Source organism: Magnolia sinica, chromosome 1, assembly GCF_029962835.1.
Source record: "Magnolia sinica isolate HGM2019 chromosome 1, MsV1, whole genome shotgun sequence".
NCBI lineage: Eukaryota > Viridiplantae > Streptophyta > Magnoliopsida > Magnoliales > Magnoliaceae > Magnolia > Magnolia sinica.
The window spans coordinates 69868208-69892029 of record NC_080573.1 but is presented as its reverse complement, the minus strand read 5'-3'; the positions used below and the strand labels follow the sequence as shown (position 1 = coordinate 69892029).

The following is a 23822-nucleotide window of genomic DNA, read 5'->3' as shown; positions in this document are numbered from 1 at the left end:
CCGCCCGAGGGTAAGAGGTAATAATAGGTCGAGTTTGACCAGCTCGTGAATGGGTCTGCTATCGACGTGACGGATAGGTATTGACAGGCTATTGGCCAGGCGGATAGTGAGGTTTCCTACGCTCACTTGGACTGTGCGGCTGGGAGAGCGGCAGTGCCATTTAGAGTGTACTAAACCCCGGTGATGATCCCAGAGATGAATTGTACTGATATGTGGATTTATTAAGCAGGAGTTACATACTCATTCATGCATTCATTCATTCACTATCCACTCGGGTTGGTGGTGCGCAACTATTTGTTACGTATGCCTTCGCAATAGTCAGGATTTCAGTTGGGGCGTGCGACTAGCCTGAGATCAGGAGTTTACCACATCGACTCTGACTATCCAAATTTAGGTATGGGACTGGTTTGGATAGAAGTCCCTTGTGATGGATTCCATAGGCTGCAATATTACGTACTATCATCCCGACTTCACACTCTAGCATGATCATTCCATTCGCACCGCATATTGCATTACATCCACGGCATATGACATTTTGGGTTATTGTGTTTCTGTATTTATATGGTATAGATGCGACTGACGTTATTTGTGAACTCATCAGGAATTGCATATTGCATCGCATCCTCGGTAGTTGGTATTTGGCTCTTTATGACTCCTCATTTGCATAGCTATTCTATATTGCGTATTTTGATATTGTTTGACTTGTGGACTTGTCTGTATTTTTGCTTACTCTGTTAGCATATGATTTATGATCTTATCAGTATTTCTGCTTACTTTGATAATTCATGATCTTGTCAGCATTTCTACTTATTCCGATATTGTACGATTTATGGAATTACCAGTGTTTCCAGTATTATATATGATGACATTGTATTGAATACTTGACACTTACCTTGTGCACACACTTACACCACCCTCTAAGCTTTCTATAAGTTTATGCACGATAGATGCGTGCAGGTGATGTTTAGATTGCAGCAGTGTTGAGCTTGGAGCATGCAGCAGTCTTCCGGAGCTTAATTTTCAATTTACGTATTTCCCTTTCAGCATTATACTCAAATGATTATATTAGTGGATATGTGTTAATGATGTTGCCCTTGTGAATTGGGTAATCTTGTGGTTATGCTTATTACGAGTTAAACGTATATTAAAAAAAATCCTCCTTGTAGGATCCCATGATCGGAATCTGACATATGAATGCTAGGAGCCGAGAATGGGGTACTAAGAAGGCTATCGGCACCTGATTCAGCGATCGGGATTCCCGTGAATCCGATTTTCGGGTTTGGGGCGTGACACCATCCCTCTCTCATTCCCAAAGTCAACCTCTCTCTCTCCACCTATACCTCTCCATCCCATCTCTTACACAAACCACTCCACCCATCACTCACTCTTATATCTCCTCTCTCTCTCTCTCTCTCTCTCTCTCTCTCAAATCATTTTCCCAAGTAACCAAGGGAGTAATCGTCCAAGCCTCCTAAGGAAAAGCTAGGTGTGGCCCACTTCCCTACCCCAAAAACTCTCATCTCCACTATCCAAACTTCATCATCCACCATCAAAGGTTGAGCATAGGAGTTAAGGAAGTCAATGGACCAAGAAGAAGGCCGATCGGTGGGTGATCGTAACATAGGATCTTGATTTTTTATGTAGGGCCCACTTATGATGGGACCCACTTTGATCTATGTGTTATGATCAAGAGGAGCCCATAGTGGCGGGGTCCCTCCTCTACACCGATCTCTCTCTCTTTCTCTCTATCTCTCTTTCTTTCCCATGCGTTGTGGACCCCACGTGGTGTGCATTCTATATTCATGTCGGCCACCCGTGCAATCCACCTTGCTAATGTCTAGGGCAGCGGCCCACCATGATGATTTTATCCACACTACTTGTAAGGCCCGTATCCTAGACCGTACCGTTCTATAGGCTTTCGTGATCCTCCCGATCGAATTTCGGCAACCGGCAACCTGTTATCAGTGTTTACGCGCGATCCTAAGTCATGCTCCATATATCAGAGTCGGCTCGACCCGAGACTTGTATCCTTGCAACTGCGCCATCGCTGCGGTTCCAATGCAGCGTCTCGCACACTGAGGCGATACCCGGGCCAAGAGATGTGGGGTCGCGTTCAGTTCGAGGAAAAAGCCGCATGTTGCAAATACCGAGGGAATCTCTACGACATATCACATTAATCCATCAATCAAGTACAAGCAACCCAACCCATCCCTGTCTTACACAACCTTACCTAAAGTCAACTCTCTCTTACAACCAAGTACACATCCATCACCCATCACCCATCTGTCACCCATCACACCCCATCACTCACCCATCCCTCTCTCTCTTACAACTTCTCTCTCTCTCTCTCATTCTCCCAAGAAACCTAAGCACCCAACGTCCATGGCTTCCATAGAGAAGCTAGGTATGGCCCACTCCCTACCACCCAATCCAACCCTTTAAAACCGATCTCAACCATTAAATCGACCCCCTTGGAGCTCTAGAACCTATAGGCGGAAGGAGGAACGAAGGAATTCAAGGTGGGTGATTTTTATGTGATTTTGATGATTAGAGGGCCCACAAATGGTGGGACCCATCTTGATGTATGTGATTGTAAGCTAGAGGGACCCATAGTGGCGAGGTCCCTTCCATCTCCACCATACTCTCTTTCTCCCTCTCTCTTTCTCTCTCTCTCTTTTATTTTTTTGTTGTTAATGATGAGGTGTGTGGCCCACCTGGCATTTGTGTGTGTGTGGCCCACCATGATGTTTGTATATACATGTCGTCCATGAAACGGGCCCACCCTGCCGGACTGCCCAGCAAATGAGATTGCTACCCGTCCGTTTGGACAGACCTAGATAAAGGAAAGCACAAACGTCAGCTTGAGCTAGAACGGGTGGGCCACACCACACGGACCCACCAGATGTAACGTGTTATCCAGGACGTCCAGTTCTTGGACGTGGGGTCCCCACATAGTGTATGTGTGGTATACTCACCGTCCAGATCTTGGACGGTGGGACCGACCAAATGTATGTACCTTATCACCGTCTAGGGACGTGGATTGGCTGGTACACCTCACACGTGGGATTCCACCTTAATGTATATGATTTATATCCCAGCCATCCAACTATGCTAGACGTGAGACCCCTGGTACGTGTGGTGTCTACACCGTCCAGCAGATGGGACGGTGGGACCCACACGTGATGTATGTGTTTTCAATCCACACCGTCCAGTGGTCTGGACGGTGGTGACCACCGAATGTATATGTTTTATACCTCACACCTGCTATATGAATATATAATATTATAATATAATAATATATTATGGTGGGCCCCATGTGGGACCCACTTATATAGTTGTTTATTGCCATGGGCTATGTGGCCAGCGTGGCATGATCCACACTGTCCCCACCTTAGGACAGTGGGACCCTTGACGTACAGCTGTTGTACATGCAGCAGTGGATGGTGGGCCATGCGTGATGTGTGTGGAGTTTATCCACACCGTCCAGTAAATCTGGACGGGTGGGACCCCACCCATGATCTATGTACTAGATCCAAACCATCCACCATCTGGCTGGATGATTTGTGTGGATCCTCCACATGTGGGATTTGGGACCCATCTCCCATGTCATACACGGCCCCACTATTGATACATGTGCTGCATCTATACCGCCCATCAATGGGCCCCACGACACCAGTAGCAATTTTATGGGGCCCGCTGGTGTATGTGTTACATTTAAACCGTCCATTCTTATGGTGAGCTCGTCTCAGGGCTTGAGACTAAAAATAAGATAGATCCAGTTATCAGGTGGACCACACTATAGGAAACAGTGGGTTTGAACGTCCACCATTAAAACCCTTGGGTTAGAGAGTTTGGACCATTTGTTTTTCCTCTAAATCCAGGTCTTTGTGACCTTATGAATAGACTGGATGGAAAATAAAACCTATGTGGGGCCCACTGGAATTTAATTGTGGAAATCATTATCACCGTTGTTAGATGCGGTATGGTCCAGTTGATCTTTTGATATGATTCATAATGCTCTAAAATGACCTCTAAAGTTAGATGAATGGTGTAGTTGGTGTGAACCATTTGATATGGCCCATTTGATGTATTCGAGGTCCATATATTGTGGCCCATTGTGATGTATATTGGGCCCATGAGTGAGGCTCGATGTGATGTATATTAGGCCCAGATGTGAGGCCCAAAATAATGTATTTATGGCCCATGGGTTGGGGCCCATTGTGATGTATTTGAGGCCCATATGATGAGGCCCGTTGTGACATATTTGAGGTCCATTGTGATGTGTACAAGGCCCATTTGATGCGGCCCACTTGATGTATATGAGGCCCATTTGATGATGCCCAAGTGATGTATTTGTGACTTATTTGGTAGGGCCCGATATGATGCATTTGGGGCCCTTGAGTGAGGCCCAATGTGATGTATTTATGGCACATATGCCAAGTTCCATTGTGATGTATATGTAGCCCTTGAGTGAGGCCCGATGTGATGTATTTATGGCCCACATGGTAAGGCTCATTATGTTGTGTATTAGGCCATTGTGTGAGGCCATGAGCCCACTATACATTTGGCTCTATGTGGGTCACTCCTTGGGAGCAATGTTAGTTAAATGGCCACATTGATGGGCAATGATGGTTTAATATCCACATTTTGACCTTCCCTTAGGCCTTGTTTGACCGATTGTTGAGGCCGATTCTGATTTCGATTATCAAGGCTAATTATCGAGGCTGATTTTAATTGTCGTAGCGATTGTTGAGGCTGATTTCGATTCCAATTATCGAGGCCGATTCTGATTTCGATACCGAATCCGATTCTCGAGGTCGATTCCAATTATCGAGGCTGATTCTAATTGTCGAGGCTGATTGATGAGGCTGATTCCCATTGTCGAGGCTGATTGTTAAGGCCGATTCCAATTCCGATTGTCAAGGCCGATTTTTCTTGTCAAGGCCGATTTCGATTGTCGAGGCTGATTTCAATTGTTGAGGCCGATTGTTGAAGCCGATTCCAATTCTGATTGTCGAGATCAATTTCAATTGTTGAGGCCAATTGTTGAGGCTGATTTCGATTCTAATTGTCGAGACCGATTGATGAGGCCGATTCTGATTTCGATTATCAAGGCCGATTCTAATTGTTGAGGCTGATTATCAAGGTCGATTTTAATTGTCGAGGCCTATTGTTGAGGCCGATTCCGATTCTGATTGTCGAGGCCGATTTTAATTGTCGAGGCCAATTATTGAAGTCGATTCCGATTCTGATTGTCGAGGCCGATTCCGATTTCAATTATCGAGGCCGATTCTGATTGTTGAGGCCGATTGTTGAGGCCGATTCCGATTCTGATTGTTGATACTGATTCTAATTGTCGAGGCTGATTCTGATTCCAATTGTCGAGGCTATTGATGAGGCCGATTTTGATTTTGATTATTGTGGCCGATTATCGAGGCCGATTTTGATTGTTGATACCGATTCCGATTGTCGAGGCCGATTCCAATTGTCGAGGCCAATTGTCGAGGTCAATTATCGAGGCTGATTCTAATTGTTGAGGCCAATTATCAAGGCCAATTGTCAAGGCCCAATGTGATGTATATGTGGCCCGTATTTAAGGCCCATTGTGATGTGCATTCGGGCCGTGTTTGAGGCCCAATGTGATGTATTTGCGGCCCGTATTTGAGGCCCATTGTGATGTATATTCAACCCGTGTTTAAGGCCTAATGTGATGTATATGAGGCCCATTGTGATGCATTTAAGGGCTAGGCGATGGAGCCCATGTGAAAGGCCTATCGTGATGTGTATTAAGCTCTTAAGTGAGGCCCATGGTCTTATATATTTGGCCCTTGTGTGAGGCCATGGGTCCACCATATGTTAGGCTCTATGTGGGCCATTCCTTAGGGGCAATGTTGGTTAAATGTCCACATTGTCGAGGTTGATTGTCAATGTCGGTTATTGATACCAATTATGAGTATGTGACAGCATAGCATTATGATACATGCCCATACGCATCATCTGCATGTTTGTTATGAGATGTGGTTGACCATTGCATATATCATTGGGCAGGTGGTTTATGTGACTTCCTGATAAGCAGAGTTATCCCACATGAGCGCACGGTATGTGCGGGATTGATGCATGGTTGGACTACATGACTCATGCATCTTGCATTGTGTGATTGTGATTATTATACCCCCTAGCAACATCAGGGTTATGACCTCCATAGGCATGTTGTGGATGGCCAGATGGGACATTAAAAATGTTTGGTTTGAGCATCTGGGCACTTTAGATGTTCATGGGTGAAAGTCTCTAAACCTTCGATGCCAGGAGACACCCCAATGTCTACACCGAGTGAATACATGAGCGCCCAAGTGCCGAATACTAGTAGGCCGTGTCTCCCACTGTTCGTGGTAAGTTGGGACGGGGTGTGGCCTTATCCTTCCAAGTGAGTAGGTTATAAGCTGGGCTAAGTTTGACCAGCTCCCAAATAGGTCCGCTATCAACGAGTCGGGTAGGCATTGGTATACTACTAGCAGGCGGGTAGTGAGGTCTTTTCCACTCGCTGGGCTCGTGGCCGGCTGAGGCGGTAGCTAGCTTGGAGTGTACTAGACCCCGATGATGATCCCAGAGATGTACAATATTGATTTGTGGAGCAGGAGTTGCATACTCAACATTATATTTACTCATTCATTCACTATCCACTCGGGCTGGTAGTGCGTAACTAATCGTTATGTGTACTTTCGCAATGGTCAGGATTTCAATTGGGGTGCACGACTAACCTGAGATCAGGAGCTTACCACATTGAGTATATCTATCCAAATTTAGGTATGAGACTGGTTTGGATAGAAATCCTTTGTGATAGGCCTCATAGCCTGCGATACCACGTACTACCATCCCGAATTCACACTGCAGCTTGGTCATTTCACTTGCACCACATATTACATATTGCATTACATCCTCGGCATATGGCATTCTGGGTTACAATGTTTCTGCATTTATATGACCTATATGAGGTTGATGGTATTCGTAGTTCTTCCAAACTACATATTGTATTGCATCCTCGATATCTGATATTTGGTTCATTATGTTTCCGCATTACATAGCCAATTTACATTACTTTCTCAGTATATGACATTGGCTTGATATGTCTTTTCATCGCATATCCTGGATGAGGTTGATGATATCTTTATGGATTTGTCAGTATTTCCACTTACTCTAATATCGTATAATTCATGATCTTACCAGTATTTTCCAATATTGTATGATTATGGCATTATATTAAATACTTAACACTTGCCTTATGCACACACTTACACCACCCTCTAAGCTTTTTATAAGCTTATGCACGATAGATGCGTGCAGGTGATGTTAAGTTGCAGCAGCATGGAGCTTGGAGCATGTAGCTAACTTCTGGGCTTTGATTTTGACATATGTATTTCCCTTTTAGCATTGTATTCAAATGTTTATATTAGTGGATATGTGATGATGATGTTGCCTTTGTGATTTGGGTAAACTTGTGGTTATGCTTCTTGCGAGATAAATGTATGTTGGAAAATCCTCCTTGTGGGATCCCAGGATCGGAACCTGGCATATGGGCACTAGGAGCCGAGAATGGGGTACTACGGAGGCTATCGGCATCAGATTCGGTGATCGGGATTCCTGTGAATCCAATTTTTGAGTTTTACGGCGTGACACTACCCGTTCAGCAGGGCCACCTTGCCTGTCTATTTGGACAGGCCTGGATGAGAGGAAAATACAAATGTTAGCTTGCATGCAAGCTGGTGGGCCACACATGTGGTCCCACCTGATGAAATCCACACCGTCCAGACTTTAGATGGTGGGCCCCATTGCAGCCATAGCTTCAGCTGCTGCATTAGCGCCAGCAGTTGAGGGTCCCATCATGAGGTTGTGTTATATCCTGACCGTCCGTCTGTTTGGACACGTGGGGCCCACACCACACGTGTGACACGTGTGGGCAGGTGGGACCCCACCTTGATGTATCTGTCCTAAATCCACACTGTCCGTCCAGCATCCAAGGTCTAGACGCTAGACCTTTTCAAACAAAAAAAATATAATATTATATTATATTATATATATTTGATATATGTGTGTGTGTGTACGTAAGTGGTGGGCCCCACGTGGGACCCACCTGATGGACAGATCGGCTAGTGTACCTCACACCATCTATATAGCTAAGGTATTGATGTCAAAAAGTTCTATGGGCCCTGATCAAGGGGTATGTTTTATATCGAAACCGTTCATCCATGTGGGGCCCACACGTGATACATATGTTTTATATCCACACCGTCCATTGCTTGGACGGTGGGAACCCATCCCACATGTGGGGCTTACTTTGAATGGAAGTGGATTGGCTGGACTACCATACACTAGCTATATAGCTATTGTAGTGACGTCACCAAATTCTGTGGGTCCCGCATGTATGCACACCGTCAATCCACACCAGCAACATAGCTACTGATGACGTCAGTAAGTTCCATGGACCCCACATTAATGTATGTATTTTGTGTACACATCGTCCATCGCTGTGTGGGCCGGATCATGAGGTTTGTGTTAGATCCAAATCATCAATCCACTTTCTGAGATCGTCTTAAGGCTTGAGATGAGTAATGAGGCAGATCTGCCTATCACGTGGACCACACTGCAAAAATCAATGGAAGATGATCGTCCACCATTGAAACCGTCTAGGGTCACAGAAGTTCTGGATCAATATGAAATTTGTTTCTCCCCTTAATTCAAGCCTTTATGACCTTATGAACAGATTGGATGGAAAATGAATATTATGGTAGGCCTTGGGAATTATTATCTCCACTGCTATTTGTGGTATGGTCCAAATGATCTTCCGATAAGATTCATTTTTGTGGGTAATTCTCTAAAATGATCTCCAATAATAGATAAATGGTGTAGATAGTCCCGTTAGGCGATGGGCCTACCTTGATGTATATGAGGCCCGTTGTTGCGGCCTACCTTGATGTATATGAGGCCTATGTATTGCGGCCCACCTGAGGTATAAGGGGCCCATTGTTATGGCCCATTGTGATATATATAAGGCCCATGAGATGTGGCCCATTTTGACGTATATGCAGCTCATATTTGAGGCCCATTATGATGCATATACGGCCCGTGTAATGAGGCCTAGTGTGATGTATTCGAGGCCCATGGGATGTGGCCCAATGCGATCTATATAAGGCCCATGAGTGTGGTCCAATGCAATATATATGAGGTCCTTGTATGAGGCCCATTGTAATATGTACTAGGCCCATGTGATGCGGCCCATTGTGATTTGAGGCCCATGTGAGGCCCATTATGATGTTTATTAGGCCCTTATATGAGGTCATGGACCCATTATATGTTAGGCTCCATGTGGGCCACTCCTTAGGAGAAATGTTGGTTAAATGTCCACATTAATGGGCAATGATGGTTAAATGTCCACATTGTGACCTTCTCTTATGCCTTTGTTAGGCCTATTCTCATCATTCTCTAAGTGGGTTGACTCTAATCATTGGGCCCCATTAATGTTTGCATGACCCACCTATTTTATTAGGTTAACCCATAACGTTGGGCCCCCATTGGTTGCTCATAGGATTATTTCCTTTTAATCTTAGAGTCCATCTAGGACTTATTTGAGCCCTAGGCCATATGATATTATGGCGAAAGAAGCTCGCTCCGGATCCTTAGGAATATAGGTAGGCCACCTCGTCCCAACCTTGATATGAGGAGAGTACAATATCACCGTAGACGGAGGGATCGATGTTATCTGATTTGGTATATTCACTATCGAGGACCTATCCTCATATTATGGATTAGATCTGCTATCCTTCTATGGACCCCGCCATATATATAGGCTAATCATCGATTACGATTATGTTGATATATGCACTGAGTATGTGTTAGCATAACACTATGATTATATGAGGCCCATTGTGTCCATGTAAGACCTATTGTGATGGTATGAGGCCTGTTATGTATGTATAAGGCCCATTGCAATATGTGAGGACCATTGTGTTGTGATGGTATGAGGCCTATTGTGTATGTATGCCCATTGCGATATGTGAGGACCATTGTGTTGTGATGGTATGAGGCCCATTATGATTGTATGAGACCCGTTGTGACTAGATGAGGCCCATTGCGATGTGAGAGGCCCATTGTGATTGTGTGAGATCAATCATTATTATGTTTGATAATCATGCATAGCATCATGTTACATGCCCATACACATCATCTGCATGTTTGATATGAGATGCGGTTGACCATTGTATATGTCATTGGGCAGGTTGTTTATGGGACTCCCTGATAGGCGGAGTTGGCCCATATGAGCGCCCAGTACGTGTAGGTTTGATGCATGACTAAATGATATAACTCATACATCTCACATTTTGTGATATGACCACTGTACGCCCTAGCGACATCAGGGCTATAGCCTCCATAGGCATATCGTGGATGGTCAGATGGAACACCAAAAATCTTTTCTACATGGGGTGTCATAGATGTCCCTAGGTGAAAGTACCTAAACCGTCCTGGTACCAGAGGTCGCCCCAACGTCTAGAGTGAGTGAATATATATGAGCGCATGAAGGTTGTATACTAGTAGGCCGCATCTCCCACTGTGTCGTGATCAGTTGGGAGGAGGTGTGGCCTTACCCGCCTAAGGGAGTAGGCAATGTTAGGCTAAGTCTGACCAGCTCATAAATGGGTTCGCTATCGACGAGCTAGGCCTAATATTGGTAATCGGATAATGAGGTCTCTTCCACTTACCCAGTTGTGCGCTTGATGGGGCGGCATATGGCGTAGAGTGTACTAGACCCCGGTAATGATCCTAGAGATGTACGGTGCTGATATGTGGACTTATTGAGCAAGAGTTGCATACTCAGCATTTTACTCATTCATTCATTCACTATCCACTCAGGTTAGTGGTGTGCAACTAATTTGATATATGTACCTTCGAGATGGCCAGGATTTTGGTTAAGCGCGTAACTAACCTGAGATCAGGAGTTTAACACATTGAGTCTAGCTATCCAAATATAGGTATGGGACTGGTTTGGATAGAAGTCCCTTGTGATGGACCCACAGCTTCCGCTACTACGTATTATCATCCCGACTTCACGCTCTAGCTTAATCATTTCATTCGCACCGCATATTGCATTGCATTCTCATCACATAGCATTTAGCTTACTATGCTCATGTATTACATATTCTGAATGAGGTTGATGGTTTTATGGACTCGCCAAGATCTGCATATCGTATTACATCTGCGGTATATGGCATTTAGGTCACTATGTTTCTGCATTTATATGGCCTAGATGAGACTAGTAGTATTCGTGGACTCGTCAGGATTTACATATTATATTGCTTCCTCAGTATATGATAATGGCTTATTATGTTTTTGCAACACATAGCCTGGATAAGGCTGATAGTACTTATGGACTTACCGGCATATTTTCGCATTACTCTGATATTGAATGACTTACATCCTTGTTAGTATTCCACTTACGCTGATATTTGTATGCTTGACACTTATCTTGCGCACACACGTACACCTTCTTCTAAGCTTTCTATAAGCTTATGCATGATAGATGCGTGCAGGTGACGATAGGACGCGATCGAGCTGAGGCAGGAGCATGCAACTGAGCTTCTGGAGCTTTTGACATTTACCTTGTATTTACGTTTTAGTACTGTATTCAATTGTTTATATTAGTGGATATGTGATAATGATGTTGCCTTTGTGATTTGAGTAAACCTGTAGTTATGCTTCTTACGAGATAAATGTATGTTGGGAAATCCTCCTTGTAGGATCCCAGGATCGGAATCTGGCGTATAAGCGCTGGGAGGCGAAAATGGGGTACTACGGAGGCTGTTGGCAGTGGATTCGGTGATTGGAAATTTTGTGAGCTCTATTTCTGAGTTTGGGGCGGGACACAGCGGCCGGTCGCTGTCCGGCTGAGTTTGCTTAGTGGGCCCTACCCATCATCCGGATCACTGATCTAGACCTCCCATCTACTCCGGAGGGTGGCTAAGACCCTGACCATGATTTCCTTTTAGTCCCTTGCGCACGTACACATGTGGATCGCCAGAAAGCGCAGGATGGACGACAAGTTGATTTGATACAGTAGACCACACTAAGACTCGACTAAAACTATTCCTTTTTAATTGAAATTTCGCCAGGAATCCAATGAATGGGGTGCATTTCTCTAAAAACATCACTGTAGGGCCCACCGAGCATTGCAGCGCAGGCAGATTCGCACCTTACACATGTCCGATTTTCCTGTACATTGCGGGACGTTGTACGGCCTATGTGATGGTCAGATCTCTGATCCGAACCGTCCAAAAGATCTAGCAGGGGTCTTTACCCCAACCATGGAGTCCAAATTGGTTTCTTAGGCGTCTTTCGGCCAGAAAGTCTTTCCCAACGCAAGTGGAGTTACGTTTTCTGCTGCTGCGCACGTGAAACTCCACTGACCGACTTCATCGACCGCCCTATTCTCTCTATAAGAGAGAGAGAGATCTGGACGAGAAAATTCATCTTTTGACGGGGGAAGCCAAGAAGAAAGAGAGAGATCATGTGGAGGGTAGCTTTTGGAGGAGTTTTCTTCCCCATCTTCTTCCTTTTTTTTTTCTTTTTTTTTTCGATTTTTCTATTCCTGATTAGCTTTGTTGATGTTTTTTCTTTAAGAGCTTAGCATGACTATGTCAGGCTAAACCTCTTAGTTAGGGCTAAGAGGTGAAGCTTGTAGCGTGATGGGACAGTTTCTACAGCTTTGATTCATGTTTTATAAACTCTCTTTGATTATAGTTTGATTATATGGAATATTCGTAGTTTTTAATGGTTTATTGTGACTTAAATTACAATGGATGTGCGATAGCTATGGGTATGTTCATTGCATTATAGGGATTGTGAATATGGGAGCCCTATTTTCACTATTGTCTCACGGGCATGGTTGGATGACGGAACCCTTCATAACGCTCATAACTCTCTTAGATTGGTTATGAATTGGTTAAATTATGTTGTTTTCTTTGTCTCATGAGCATGATTTTGTGATGGAATCAAGTGTAATTCTCATACATCTCATCTCTTGAAAACTAGATCAAAGGAAGTTAAGATTTGATTTTTATAGTTATATCTTCCAATTGGATGAAGATGGAACTCTAAATCCAGTTGTGTTTTTGAATCAAACATAGATCTCCCTAATCTCTACAAGTGAATCCTTGAAAACCTTAGTTTCCCACCTTTGAATTTTACAAGTTTTAGTTTAATCATTCATCATTATTCTCTTAAATTCTTCTGATTTAGATATATCTTCTCCTAGCTCTAATTCAAGTTACTTTCAGATTACGTACAAGGTTCAGTCCCTGTGGATTCGACCTCGGTCTTACCGAGATTATTACTACATCACGACCCTATACTTGGGGTGGTGAACAATGGTGTCGGACAATACCAAATCTAAGTTATATTAAACTTTGAACTTGTGTTGGCAAGGGCTCAACAAAAGTGGAGGACGTAAGGCTAAAATTAAATAAAATAGTGTTGCATTATGAGAGAGATTGCATGTGATGGTTTGTTTGGTGCCTTGAGCTCTTTGTTAGGTGCTTCTTGTATAAACTGGGAACAATGATGGTTGTATCCGAGTTTCCTTCGTGGTCCACATTTTATCCCTGAAGATTATGAGGCTGACTCAGATTCCTCATTGCATCCCTTGTTTTCCTTATATTTTAGGAAGAATCCACTTATCAAACCTTTGTAGTTGGTGTGAAATCATCGATTCTCTCTGGAAAGTTCTTTTTAGGCATGATTGTATGAGATGGCATTCTTGCACATTTCTAAATTACAAAAGATCTAACATTGGCAAGGCCTTTATAAGCTTGTTAAGTATACTGTTCAACCGCATATGCTACTTGTACAAGTACCACATGTCATTCTCGTAGTGTCTTGCTTTCCTCAACCTTAGTTTACGTCTTACAGCCTTGGTCTATTTTTTTTGCCACACAGGACATTTCATTAGTGGACATGGATTGTGCCGGGATAAACAGGTGTACACGTAATCATGCCCTTAAAATCACCCAACAATCTCCCGAATTAGATAAATGAACAGAATATAAGCAAAAGATTGAAAACACTTGGACTTATTTCCACTAGATTTATTTCCTTTCAAGTTGTCGGGTTGAACATCAGAATAATGGGTCAATCTCAAATTTTTTGTTATTATTGCGGTCCGCTTGGGGTGCCACAACCGACCTCAGTGGTCCAGTGATGTGGCAAAGTTCTATGGCCTATCATGATGCATGCGTCCATCCATTTTGTGAGATCATTTTAGGGTAAAAGTGAGCTAGAACCAAACCTCAAGTGAACCAAAATCCGTGCAGATTGACATCCTACCATTGAAAACTTTTGGGCCCATAGAAGCTTTCGATCAAGTGGAAGTGGATTGGTTGGTGTACCACACAACCGACTTGGCTGGTGTGGGTACGTGTCATGCGAAAACAAGCGTCGACGTTCCTCGAGCTCCTATTTATACAAACAGTTTAAAGGAGATCAAAGTTACATGGGCCCCACAATAATGTATTTATTATATCCACATCGTCCATCCATTTGGCGAGATCATTTTAGGGCATGACCCCAAAAATGAGTCATATCCAAAGCTCAAGTGGGCCACACCACAAATGATTCTCACCATTAAATCATTTATAAGGCCCATAATGTTTATTTTCTGTCCAATCTATTCATAAGGTCACACAAACCTAGATAAAGAGGAAAAACAAATATCACATTAATCCAAAACTTATGTGACCCCCAAAACTTATCAAGTGGGCCCCACAATAACAATGGAACAATGATTTTCACCATTAAAACATTTATAAGGCCAATATCGTTTACTTTCAGTCGAATCTATTCATAAGGTTACACAAACCTAGATGAAGAGGAAAAACAAATATCACATTAATCCAAAACTTATGTGACCCCCAAAACTTATCAAGTGGGCCCCACAATAACAATGGAACAATGATTTTCACCATTAAAACATTTATAAGGCCAATAACGTTTACTTTCGGTCGAATCTATTCATAAGGTTACACAAACCTAGATGAAGAGGAAAAACAAATATCACATTAATCCAAAACTTATGTGACCCCCAAAGGGTTTCAACGGTAGATGTTCAATCCCTCACTGCTTTTTGCAGTGTAGTCCACTTATCTTTGTATCTATCTTAGTTTTGGGATCAAGCCGTATGATGAGCTTACCAACAGGATAGATGGTTTGGATATAACACATGCCTGATCATGACAGGACCCACAAAACTTAGTGATGTCTGGTGTGTGGTACACTGACATGGCTAGTGTGTGACATCACCAGGTTTGGTGGGTTCCATCATGAGATATGTGTTATGTCCATGTTGTCCGCGAGCTTGTCATAATGTTTGAGTCGGAATAATAAGAAAGATTCAAAGATCAAGTGGTCCACATTGCAAAGAGGAAAAGCAAATATCTTGTTGATGAGTCCGGATCCTCTGTTTTCCGGTCAACAGAGATTTCCTGATACCGTAATCCTCATTGGTCCACGTCAACACTCACTGAAGAAAAAAAAAAAAAAAGCTACGGACGCCGAACCATTAGGGTACCAGGAAATCCCTGTTGACCAGATAACAGAGGATCCCGACTCTGATCCAAAACTTCTGTGTGACCCAATAGAGGTTTGAATGGTAGAAGTTCAATACCCTACTACTTTTTTTGCAGTGTGGTCCACTTATTCCTTGAATCTGTTTTAGTTTCTGCATCAAGCATAACGACAATCTCGCCAAATGAGTGGGCGGTTTGGATATAACGCAAACTTATGATGGATCCATAGAACTCGGTGATGTCAACACAGCAGCCACATCGGTGGTGTGTGGTAGACCTGCCAATCCGCCTCCCACCAAACAGGGGGCGCGGATTGGATACTGACAAGGTCAGTAGCCAAATCGCTACTGAAGTGACGTCACCTAGCTCTGTGGACCCCACCATGATACACGTGTTGTATCCATACCGTCCAACCATTTTTAGAGATTTTTTTATGTTATTACAAAGATAATGATATAGATCTAAAGTTCAAGTGGACTCCACCATAGAAAATAGTGGGGACAGTGACATCCACCGTTCAAAACTTCTTAGGGGCCACAGTAGTTTCCGATGAAGCTGATATTTTTTTTTTCACTTCATCTATCTATATGTTAACTTATGAAAATGATGGATCTCCAAAATACATCACTGTGGGCCCTATAAATATTTCAACGGTCGGTGTGATAGCTCCCATGGTTTTCTGTGGTGGGTCCACTTGAACTTTAAATTATCTCATTCTATCTTTAATGTCATAAAATGATCTCTAAAAATGGTTGGACGGTATGGATACAACACATGCATCATGGTGGGGTTCACAGAGCTTGGTGACGTCACTTCAGTAGCCATTTGGATACTGACCTTGTCAGTATCCAATCCGCGCCCCCAAACAGGTCGGTGGTGTGGTACACCAGCCAATCCGCTTACGTTTCAAGGTCGCCTGTTCAAATTGGGCCCCATCCCAAAAAGTTATGAAAGCTGATGCACGGTAATAATTGTGTTATCCGACACCTAGACCCCTGAATTTGAGATGGAGAGCCCTCCTTAACTTTGGATTGATGGGTACGCCAATGAGTTCGTTATCGCAGTTTGTCTAGAGGGGGATGTAAATGCAAAAACTACGGCTGTTAATATCACTTTTTCTTCTTTTTCTTTCTTTTTTTTCTTTTAGTAACCCCCGTCTCTCTCCTACCTGCCACTGAAGACTCTAGAGCCTCTTTCCTCCACCTGCCATTGAAAACTACGGAGTATTTCGTCATTTGGGTGTTCTTTAAAATCCTATAAGAAGCTCTCCAGACATGGCGAGAGCAAACAGGAAGGTCTCAGCTGCATCTGCGAGAGCTCACACCAGGAAATCAAAGCAGAGAAGCAGCAGCTACAGCTCCTTCCTTTCTTCTTCAGGTGACTCTCCTTCTTATCCTTTTTATGTTCTTTTCTCTATGTATTATATGTTATTGTGTTCTCATCCTTTTCATGTTCTTTTCTCTGAATTATTTGTTATTGTCGCAAAACCCAGCTCTCATTTCTTGTTTGATCCTTCCGGGTTTGTTTTTGATGTGAATTTAAACTTTTCTCAACTGGGTAAAAGAAATAACACGTCTTTGACTTTTGGTGTTTGTTAGACGTTTAAAAAATACAGTACAACATTAGCAATCTTTTCTTGCTTTCTTTTCTTTTGTTTTCTTATTTTCTTTTCTTTCATAAGCTTACTGGGAATGTAATTTTGATGAACTTGTAGTCAATATTATCTAATTTCAGGTTTTCATTCATATGCTTGTTGTGTACTTGTTTAGTTTTCTAATTTTTATGTGATGCAAAGTAAATAAGCTATTATTATCATTTAACATGTTTGTTTAAATAAAAAAATTATAGCTCATGAATTGATAGTCAAATATACTTTTAAAACAAAAAGAATATTACAGTTATTATATTCTTACATTATAAAATTATAATTGCGGAGTGAAACAAATAATTGTAGCAAACGTATCATTACATTTAAATGTAAGTGTTCACCAGGCAATTACAAAATAAGTATATATATATATATATATATATATATATATATATAGAGATATATATATATATATATATATATATATATAGAGAGAGAGAGAGAGAGATTTAGGACTGTGGACCCCACCTTTTAGCCAGCTGTGATTTCCATACTCTATAATTGGGTGATCCATATAATGACCAATATTAGGGAACGTAATTTCCATACTCTGAAAGTGGGTGATCCTTATAATGACCAAATTAACCCTGACTGTTACAGGGGCCAGGTTGGAAGTCATTGTGTCAAACTCAGACTTGGCTTGGTAGACCAAAGAGTCAACAGCCGGCTATGTTGACACCGTGAAGAAATAATAAAGTATTTAAAAATTAGTAAAAGAAAAACAATCTTTTAAACAGGAAATAGTAAAACTTTGTTATAGTATTTTAAACTTAGACTTATAATATTAGAAGGTTTAACAGTTTTAAAAATATTAAAATGCTATGAAAGATACGGTGGATTAGAGAGGATGAAGGATGTGACGTAATTAGTTGAGAAATTGTCATCGTCGATTTTCGCTGGCTGCCAGATGTGTTAATGATCACTATCGGTCTTCAAATGCTTCACATGTACCAAATTTGCTATTGTCCATCTTCAAGCACCTTGCATGTGTCCCACTGGCCGACAAGGGCAGCCCAAGCCCAATCGGTTGAAAGCCCTATTTAGATAATAATACACACACACACGGAAACACTCGCCTGCGAACCAGTTCATACGGACTACATACGAACTTTTTTGAGAACTCATCATATGTGATGAGTCTCGAAAATCTGAACGGTCCACATCAAGCAGAACCTCATGAAACCCCCTGGTACGAATTTTTACTTTGAACCAAAACTTCGATGGGCCATGAAAAATGCAAACAGTTTCTTCCCTTGATTTGAATTTCTCTTTGCTATAGCCCACCAAAATCTTAGATCATGATGAAAATTCACCCCCTAAGGTTTCATGGGATTCCACATCTTATGGACCGTTCGGATTTGACACCCATGACACGTGTGCAAAGGTGCGTAGGTGAGCATGCCTCTCTCTCTCTCTCTCTCTCTCTCTCTCTCTCTCTCTCTCTCTCTCTCTCTATATATATATATATATATATATATATATATATATATATATATATATATATATATATATATATATGAAATTGATGTAGAGTGGGTCGTGGACACTTTCATGTCTAAGATGGACTAAAGAAGGCCTGATCAGAGGCAGAAGCCATCAAGACCGTCAGAACCTTAAAACATGTATATCTCGCAAACCGGAATGAGTTACTCGACGTACCATATATGATTTTGAGATAGAAAGAGCTATTTTAGCCAACCAACCCGGCTATGCCGGGTTACCCGCGCCGAATTTGCAAGATTTCATCATATCAATGGCTGAATTCCATGTTTAGTTCCGTTTTTACCATAATAGTAAGTTTTAGTTTGATTATAACTCTTCATCCGTTGGGCTTTAGGAGTTGCGTCCAACATGAAAAGTGCTTAAAATGATTAGGAGAATAATGTGGTTAAGCCACATAGGACACTTACTATAAAAAGTAAATTTACTATTTATAGTAAGTTATGAATTTCTAGGAGTTTTACTTATAGTTTTCTTCTGATTTCTCTCTCATTGCTTGATATCCCTACTTAAAGGGTTGTGAACTCGTTTATTTGATTAATTAATAAGTCAAATTTCGAATTTATTAGAATTTATTTCTATTTTCTTACTTTATTTCCTCGTGGATTCGAGAAGTCTCTGTGAGGAGTCCAGAGAAGCTTCGTGGATTCGGAGTAGTTATCCTTGAGGAAGACGGTGATCAACCTCATCATGTTCATCCCTATGTCAATTGGTATCAAAGCGAGGACTCCCCTCAGGCCGATGGTAAACAACGAAAGTATGAACAAAAATCCTGTGGATGGTGATTTAGGGATTCATTATCTTTCGGAAAGAATGAAAGCTTTCCACCGGGAGAGTCAGTTGACCATGCAAGGGCTTCAGGCAACCCTCAACTGCATTGCGGATGTGCTAATTCCGCCACGAGCCCTATGTGATGCTCAATCGCCCGTGGTTACTATACGGCACAATGTAATGACATCTAATCCGTATCCTTGTGACTCCATCGACGCAACTCCAGGTCTACATAAACCCACCAGAGATTTGCATATAGGAGAACTCATCATCATAGAAGTCAGGCTCCGCCTCGTAAGCATCGCCATCACCTGAAGCTACAACAGAGTCTGGTTGGTGTTTTAAAACACCGTCTCAGAGTGGGAGTGAGTGATCAAATCAGTAGACCTATAAGGCAAAGGTTAACATGTTATTAATTCAATCAAGCAACAATGATAAAGCAGTACAACAATCATGTCCTAAATACTCTTGTTAATGCAGGAATGATATGTTGTAATGATGCATGCCCTCGCCTGCACTCCTTCAACGACATCATCTCACGATCGCGGCATGCACCACTCCGGGCACGTGCACTTCCTCACCAAAGCACATGCAATGCGGTGCATGATCGTGTTAGCTAATACTTAATTAGGCTTACTCATACAGCCGGTTCGGGAAGCTGAGGTACCTCTCTTTATATCATTTACCCAAACAATGATCCATCTAGAGTTGTCAATCCCAGTTAATCGCATACGATAGGCAAGTTATAGGGCAACGTCACCCCTGATTTAAAAACGGTGGATAGGCAAGTTCAGGTCACTATGGAAGGCTCGTCACCTTGGCGTAGGCCTAGTTTATACTCGAGGTCACTACGGGAAAGGCTCATCACCTTAGCGTAGGTCGACAGCTCGAATACAGTGTCCCATACCACCGTATTCGGCTCACAAGTTTGGGTTGCTCAATGGACACTACGGGGAGGCTCGTCACCCCAGCGTAGACCAACAGCTCGACCACGATGTCCCATACCACCATGCTCGGCTCATGAGTATTAGCGGATCGTGGTACCATGGTTAAACGGGCTTTTCACTAGTAAGTGGTACCTTAGATTCAAGCAGTAGCGTCCATACATGGTAAACATACATTAGGCCAATCGGGTTACTTGATAAGCTCGACTGGTACGAGCGCACGTTGAATTAATCGACATAGAGCACATACGCACTCCTCGTGGCCTACCCACTATCGATAATCACTGTATGACTCGGATTCATCGAACGTATCCGTTGTGGCGAAATTAGTTCGGCCACTCGATCGGAAACCGTTACCAATTGCCTGGATTACGTCATAGTCCCAATCACACTCCAATGCAATAGCATTCACATATGGTATTCATAACAGTATTGAACAAACAATTCAATCATTGCAATTATTTGAGCATTTTATAAAATACATAGTGAACATAACATCATACATATGCATTTCATAACATTAATCACATAGCCGAATTTAAATTACATGAAGGAATCTATTCATATAGCTAAGGTAATTGAGAATCTCACCTCAACCCCTTTAATAAATACATTTCATCAAACAATTGTCCATTTAGACATTTTATCAAACACTTAGACTACACATATCAACATACACGTAATAAATTAGTTATAACATATATTCTGGTAATTCCTTTCGCAAAGGAGTTGTCACACATACAACAATCATGTATCCTCAATTAACAATCATGGCAAGCACAAATCATAATTCCATATTCATTCAAATATTTCAACAAACACATGAAATGCATTATATTCAACATAGTTCATATATATCTGTAATACACGGAAAACATTGCATCTAAGCACATGTGACAGCAATCAAGTCAGTCATAAATCATTAACTGACATTGAAAGCCTTGAAAACCATAACCTAAATGTTTATAGTCTACACTTTTCATCGGTACGCTGATTACGAACTCGACTCGTACACTACGCCTTTGTTTACGGCACAACGGCTACCTATAGCATAAAATAGGTTAGCTATTTCACCGATCTACCTATTTGGATACCTAAAACAGATTAGGGTTAGGATTCCTTACCTAAAAATGGAGTCAAAACTGCTTGTATAACGACATGGAATAGGGGATCCAGCACGTGGAATGGCGGGAATGAATCCCAGCAACAAACCACAACTCTCTTTCACTTCTCCTCACCTTCTCCTTCTCTTTTCTCTCTTCTCTCTCCTAGGGTTTAGGAAATTCGTATGGAATGAGAGAGGGGTGGGTTAAGGGTCTTATATAGGCCCAGAAGTGAAGTCAATGGCCCCAGGGCCATGGTATACTTAGGTTATAGCCAAAGAGTGGTTGTTTCAGGGCAACGGAGCTCATCTGGAGGTCTCTTTCCTGCATACGGTCCGGAGAAAGTTCCTTGACAATGGATCTATGTCAGGTTAAAGTTTCAGTCTGATTGGACTTGTAGATCGACCGTGGAGGACCAGTTTCAGTTCAACGGCCATCGTCACTTGATGAGGGCCACAAGTACACTGACATGTGTTGAGAAATTTTCTTGATTCAAGGGTGTAGTTGGGTCAGAATCTGACGGTCTAAAACCTTAAATTTGGCTTGCAAGCGAACGACCCAATTCACTTAAGTTTGAGTTCATTTCCTAATGATATTCGCATTTCTCACACACTTCGCTCCAGGCTCAAGTTGTGCATTTCCGGATACTATTTGGGCTTAATTCTCGAAATGGTTGTCAAGCCCGGTAAGGCGGTCATAACTGTATAGCTTCGCGTTAATCGGACTTTCGACGCGCGGTCCAGGTCCGATACGGAGTTTCAAGATGCTCCCGAGAGCAACTGGGTTTTGAGATTGATCCTAGGTTTTTAAGTAACGTAGAGCTAGCGATTCTGCTGGTTTTGGGTCTTGTAGTTCGTATAGAAAGTGATTCGAACTAACTCGCCGATTAATTCAGTTTAGTACTTAATTAATTTTTGTCTAATTTCTAAAGGATTCAGTCCTTAGCGATTTCTGTCTGAGGTGGTACTCGGGTCATTGTACGGATTTTTCTGAGACGTTACACACATTCTACATCAGACCCCTTCGCTTGGAAAAAAAACTCGTCCTCGAGTTACTCAAGGGACTTGGTTCATGATTCTGAGATAACTTTTGATGCCAATGCTTATTAGCCATTTTCTTGTACTTGACATTAGGCTCTTGAGCTGTCGCAATACATGTACTCATGCTCGCCTTGACTTGACTAGTATCGATCAAATCCTTCACTCTTGCTTTCAAGATCTGACATTCTTTCTGACTCACCTGACAGTGAAGGCGGTTGGGCAGGTTAGCCCCAGGAACAAGGCCTATGTGATGTTGGATGTCCCTCATGGGGGGCAATCCATTGAGTAAATCTTCTATACATAATAATCCATTAAAACTAAAAAGTTCGGCATTACCTCGATGGCATCTTTCAATATGATCTAGACGATCTCCTCCATGGACTGGTCGTCGGGCAAAGCTGTCATCGAGGGCCTCGTCGTTAGAACTCGCATTATCTGGTATAGCCCTATGAATCACCACTAGTAGTGCTGTATGAAAACCGAGGTTGTGCCGTATAGCAACCACGGGCGGTTGAGCATCATATTAGGCTCGTGGAGGAATTAACGCATCCACAATACGGTTGAGGGTTGCCTTCATCCCTTGCATGGTTAACTGACTCTCCCGGTGGAAAGCTTCCATTTTTTCCGAAAGATAATGAATCCCTATACCACCATCCACAAGATTTTTGTTCATACCTTCGTTGTTTGCCATCGACTCGAGGGGAGTCCTCGCTTTGATACCAATTGATGTAGGGATGAACATGATATGGTCGAGCACCGTTTTCCTCAAGAGGATAACTATTCCGAATTGACAGAACTTCTCTGGACTCCTCACAGAGACTTCTCGAATCCATGAGGAAAGAAAGCAAGAAAATAGAAATGAATTCTAATAAACTTGAAATTGATTAATTGATTGATTTAAATAAACGAGTTCACAACCCTTTAAATAGGGATACGAAGCAATAGGAGAGAAATCATAAGCAAACTAAAACTAAAACTCCTAGAAATTTGTAACTTACTATAAATAGTAAATTTACTTTTTATAGTAAGTTTCCTATATGGCTTAACCATGTTATTCTCCTAATTATTCTAAGCACTTTTCATGTTGGACACAACTCCTAAAGCCCAACGGATGATGAGTTATAATCAAACTAAAACTTATTATTTATAGTAAAAACCGAAATAAACATGGAATTTGACCATCAATATGATAGAATCTTACAAATTCGGCG

At 42.2% G+C, this 23822-nt stretch overlaps 1 protein-coding gene across 1 annotated transcript in view; it reads left to right on the top strand.

Moving 5' to 3' along the window:
• The first annotated feature begins 16675 nt into the window (after positions 1–16675).
• The window catches only part of LOC131250833 (uncharacterized), a 31030-nt gene continuing 23883 nt past the window's right edge, over positions 16676–23822 (top strand). Inside the window, exon 1 of the mRNA XM_058251182.1 lies at positions 16676–16982. Coding sequence (XP_058107165.1) covers positions 16880–16982 — 103 coding nt within the window. The 5' untranslated portion in view covers positions 16676–16879. The remainder of the gene's footprint in view (positions 16983–23822) is intronic.